The following is a 5,458-nucleotide window of genomic DNA, read 5'->3' on the forward strand; positions in this document are numbered from 1 at the left end:
TGCATGGTTAATGCAATTTTACGTCTTCAAAGTTAGCGAGAGAGGGTGCAAGATGAGAAACTCCCGGAACAGCCTTTGCGCTGTGAGTATCGACACCGGAGCTTGCGCTTTGGAGATTACAACAAAACCAAATGAGAAGTCCCCCGATGGGAGTCCCGACTAGGACTTTGAGAAAATAAAACAATAATGATAATAATAATAAAAAAATTCATCTCATAATGGCCAATGAAGGTGAGCACTGAAGCCTCGGTGAGAGCTCCCCACTGCCCTGCATTCCTTCTTACATCCCGCGGCTCCGTGGAGGCCCCCAGGGCACCTGCGGAGGCCCGAGACCGTGCCCTCATGGCCCGGCCCGGCTCTCCCCGGGGCTCGGAGCCGCCCGGAGCTCCCGCACCGCCGAGATCTGCCGTGGCTGCAGGGAGGTGCGGTCGCGTGTGGCTGCGGAGCCGCTGGGATGTGAGCGAGCATCGCTTTTGGGGAATTAAGCACCACGCGGGACAGGGCTGGAGAAAGGGAACGACCGACCCCCAAAAACTTAACCTTAAATTACACACACACACACAAAATCCAACCAAAGCAGCACACTCCAGAACATATACAAGGTAAGAAGAAGAAAATGAAAAAAGAAAAAAAAAAAAAAAAGAAGAGAAAAGAAAAAAAAACTGACTCCCCATCAGATTCTTCCATTTTACATCAAATTTGTAAAATTCGCACGAGGGTCAGCTCTAAATACCGAAGGCGCAAAGAAATAGATCGGTAAATAAATAGAGAAAAAGAAACGATGCTAACTGGTAGTCACATCGCGATGTATTAAAGTGAGAATCAGGTCCTGGGGTTCTTTTTTTTCCTAATGTTCCTACGGATCGTTCGCTATACAGGTCTTCGGTTTGGGTCAATGTCAGACGTAGAAACAAAACCTGGAATTTCGAGGAAATTCGGAAGGACAAAGTGTGAGTGAGAGCTAACGAGGATAGTCTTTGTTTAGGAAAAATAATGTGTTCCTCGTAAACGGATGTTAATAGCTTGTTTTCATTTCATGCGTACAATTTCCTACCTTCTGTGACGGAGGGTTGATGGGGTAAATAGTCTAATCTGATTGAGTTCACCTCCTGTGGATTCCCAGTGACAGTCGTGACAGACGAAGTATTCTGCAAATCACAAGAGCAGCTACCAGGAGAGGTGAGTGTCTCAGCTGAGAATTTTACGGACTTTAAACTGCTCCATTTCAAATTCTCGGAACGTGCAATAGGCGAAGTTTCTCCGTATCGCAGCATCTCTATACACTTCGTTTTCTAAGTTAGAAAATGAATTATTCTTCCTTAGGAAGTGAAAAGAGGAAAGAACGGAGATGAGAAGCGAATCGGAGCACCTACCAGCTCGGGGATGTGAGAAGGCAGCGGTCATTGACATTCCCACCTCCTGGCTCGTTAAAAAACAGAAAGTTATACCTGTGTGGATGCGAATACGCAAAATAAAATAAAATTTAAATGTTTACAATGTTGAAATGTTTACTCTCCAGATGACCTAGGAAAAGAGGGAAAAAAGTAGTTCGAATGCTCTACAGAAGCTGCTGCATAGTGCACAAAGCGCAAATAACAGCAGCGCACTCCTCAGTGCCTCTCCGGCTCCCCGAGTAAAGTTACATGTACAGAAACACTTCGAGGGGGAAAAATTGCATGGTTATGCCGAAATTTATTTTTTTAACGTGTTTCTGGAGCAATTCGAAGTATAAATAGCGAATCTGATCTTCAGACAGAGGAAATCACACCCACTAATGCGAACTAACACCAGTAAAGTAGGTGCATAATAGACAAGGCGAGGAGCTGCTAACCGCTTCTGCACAATGGCATTAATGAGATTAACCTGGGCAATTAGCCGGTGCAGCAGAGATCAACCCTAAATCTGGGGCCTTTCAAAAAAGCCCACTAATGGCAAGGATTACGTTAATTTCATTAATTCTCAATCCACAGACCCAGGCTCTTTTCACTCCTTTGTGCAACCCCCCATCCCTTCCCCACCGAAACGCGGGGGGAGGGGGAGCGGGTTGGAGGGGGGGGGGGGTGAAAAATCAAATCTGGTTTTGTTTGTCATCTGCATATTACCAGGAACTAAATCCAGGATGACGTCGCCTGGGTATAAAAAAGGGAAGAGGTTCGGATGGATTATACTCCGTGCAGCCCTCCGGGCTGAGATCAGTAAACAGGCGCGAGTCGAGGGGGGAAAGTTCCAGGGGTGGATCCTGCGCGCACACACACACACACACACTCACACACGCACGCACACACACACGCATGCACGCACACTCTGCCCGATTGCTGCCCTCGGAAAAGGCTCCGCTCTTTTCACTCCGATCCCTTTCCAACATTTCTCCAAAAAGTTTCGATTTCGCGTCTCTCCGGTCTCCCCCCTCCCCTCCACCACCACCACCACCGCCGGCAGCACCTCCCTCCCCCGGCCGGTCCCCGGCCCGCGTTGGGGCATGCCTGCGAGCATGTTCAGCATCGACAACATCCTGGCGGCCAGACCTCGCTGCAAGGACTCGGTGCTGCTGCCCCCGAGCGCCGCGCCCGTCGTCTTCCCCAGCCTGCACGGGGACTCGCTCTACGGCGCTGCCTCCGACTACGGAGGATTTTACTCCCGGGCGGTGGCCCCCGGCTCTGCTCTGCCGGCGGTCGGCGGCTCCCGCCTGGGCTACAACAACTACTACTACGGGCAGCTGCATGTGCCCGCATCCCCCGTGGGCCCGTCGTGTTGCGGGGCCGTGCCGCCGCTGGGGGCCCAGCAGTGCTCCTGCGTGCCCCCCGCAGGTAAGGGAGCGCTCGTGGGGGTCGTGGGGAGAGCGGGCTCGCTTTCGTAGGGGAGCGGCGGTCTCACGCACAAAGCCTCCCGTCGTCTCGTCTGTCTGTCCGTAGGTTACGAGGGCGCTGGGTCGGTGCTGATGTCCCCTGTTCCCCATCAGATGTTGCCCTACATGAACGTAGGCACTTTGTCCCGGACGGAGCTGCAGTTACTGAACCAGCTGCACTGCCGGCGGAAAAGACGGCACCGGACTATCTTCACAGACGAGCAGCTCGAAGCGCTGGAAAACCTCTTCCAGGAAACGAAATACCCTGACGTGGGCACCAGGGAACAGCTGGCGAGGAGGGTGCACTTGAGAGAGGAAAAAGTGGAGGTATTTCGATCCCCTCGTCCCGCTCTCTCTCTTTCCCCTCTAAACGCGGACATGCCCGGGTACGGCTCCGCCGGCAGCGGCGAGAGCAACAGGTTCGGGGCTGGGGAACGTATCCTTCTCTCGTCCGGGCGGGCAGAGCACGCGGAGGCGGCCGCACCGCGGAGGTTCCCTGCGCAGCCCCGAATACGGGCACGGCCCAGCGATCGGGAGGGCCGGGGAAGGGCCCTCTCTTTTCTCTCATTTCATTCTCTCACTTTACAGGTTTGGTTCAAAAACCGCCGGGCGAAATGGAGGAGGCAAAAACGGTCGTCTTCCGAGGAGTCGGAAAATGCACAAAAATGGAATAAAGCGTCTAAAACGTCTCCGGAGAAGAGGCAAGAAGACGGGAAAAGCGATTTGGACTCTGACAGCTGATGCCGCGCAAGGGGACCCTCCCCGTGGACTGTAGGATACGCTCCGGAGGATGCTACTATCTTGCACAAGCTCTGCCTTGTCGGAGGGGGAAACTATCTGTATATAATGTACAATACCCCGAATCGATTTCGTGTAAATAAAATGTGTTGCGGAGGTGTTGCACAGGCAGCCGGTGCCGGGTCCGTGCCGCGGGCGAGGGGCGGCCGGGCCGCAGGTGGACGTGAGCGGGATGGGCACGGCCGGAGCCAAGCGGAGGGGGACGGGGCCGCGGCCGGGAGAGGGGCGGAGGAGCGGTGTCTGCGTGTTCCCCGAGGTGAGGCGCGGAGGCCGCAGTCATAGCGATCCGGTAATTTATTAGGCCCGCGGCAAAATGCCTTTTTTATTATTTTTTTTTTTCCCCCACGTACTTTATTGCTCCCTCACCTCCTTTGTACTCCCGGCTCGTAAACCTGGAATACTTGCAGGCAGCGCAAATCCAGCCTCCCGCTTGTTCTTCTGCTGTGTTTCCTTGCACTTTTTGCTCTTTTCCTGCTTTCTGGAGCTATGCCCCGCTGAGTTTCCAGAAGTTTGCCTTTGAGAAAAAAGCTATCTCAGTGCATCAGCGTCTGAAACTGCTCTTAATAAATTTCAGCCGCTATGAGCTGCGTTAAGCTTGAAGTGCAGAACGAGCCCTGTTATATTGTTCTCGGGGATGTTCGCTAAAAAGCTGCAAATTGACGTTTGGCCCGTTTGAGACGGCACCTTTGCTGTCTGGAAAGCAGCTCTCACTTTGCTCTTCCCTCGAGGAGGCCCTCTTACCAGAGGTATCTATTCTCCCAGTAAAATCCACTCTTTTTTTCCCGTGAATCCCAAAACCTCGAGACCTGTCAATGCTGAGCAGAGCTACCGTTCTAAGACGGCCACTTTCTCATTCTGATTTGCTGAGGAGGGCCTTCCCTCTCCTCTGTGAGAGTTCTATAAACTGAACATTAATGACTTGAAGGTACAAAGTCAACCAGATAACCTCCAACTGGAAACCTCCACGTTGTCTTTCAATCAGCAGTTAAGGTTAATTAACCTGATTTTCCTTGATTACCTCAAATGCCTGAGCTCACCTCTATCTGCGCAGCTTGTCTGGGTTAGACAAGACATATAGGAATGCTCTAAACATTGCTTCCAGTGGTGCCAGAAATGTTTTACAACCGTGTTCCCTGTCCTCATACTTTCCCTCACTTCCATGATACATTCATTTTTTTTTTATGGGTACTGTAGCATGGTGTATACCACAGGTGTCAGTGGGACAGGGATGATCCCGGTGGCTGTCTGCTCAGGTAACCTTTCCTAACACTATGTGTGTTTTCTTGTAGATGTGGTTTTTCTCTCTGAGCAAACTCTCCCTGTACCAGGTGTAGAAATAGCTGCTGTGGAAGAAATTAACCAAGGTTTTGTATGAGTCAGTCCTTCAGGGGGCTTATCATTTCATAGCTACAACTCCCTCTAAGAGAAGCAGCGTAGCCTCTTTTTTTTCCTACAGGGAAAGGAAGGTGAAAAGCAAACTTGCTCATTTCTTCTTCTTTAATAAATACCATGGTTTGGCTCTATGGGACTACTGCATTTTGGAGATGCTACCCCACTGCTATAGATTTGCATCTGGTTTCCATTAACTGCAACCCGTCAGAAAATTAGTGTTCAAATGATTGAAAAGTATTATTCAAAATGATGATGATGATGATTTTTTTACATTATATTCAGGAAGTCTTGCTGAATAGATATTTAATCCATCATCTCCTTTGTATTTAGTCCTTGTTACCTTTTTAAGGTGTGTTCTCAATTTGGCAGATAAGAATGTAGGTCTAAAGATAATATTGCCAAGAATTTTGCAAATACGGATGT

At 50.6% G+C, this 5,458-nt stretch overlaps 1 protein-coding gene across 1 annotated transcript; it reads left to right on the forward strand.

Annotated features, from left to right (window-relative positions):
- Positions 1 to 2,119: 2,119 nt before the first annotated feature.
- GSC (goosecoid homeobox) lies at positions 2,120 to 3,717 on the forward strand. The gene is given in 5 exon segments (XM_065755683.1): positions 2,120 to 2,260; positions 2,262 to 2,435; positions 2,438 to 2,807; positions 2,913 to 3,172; positions 3,434 to 3,717. Coding segments are annotated over 5 exon segments (1,098 nt in total). The 3' UTR covers positions 3,587 to 3,717.
- The last annotated feature ends 1,741 nt before the right edge of the window (positions 3,718 to 5,458 follow it).

The sequence above is a fragment of the Cyrtonyx montezumae genome, unplaced genomic scaffold (assembly GCF_038088225.1).
Source record: "Cyrtonyx montezumae isolate F1298 unplaced genomic scaffold, pur_monq_1.0 scaffold_10, whole genome shotgun sequence".
NCBI lineage: Eukaryota > Metazoa > Chordata > Aves > Galliformes > Odontophoridae > Cyrtonyx > Cyrtonyx montezumae.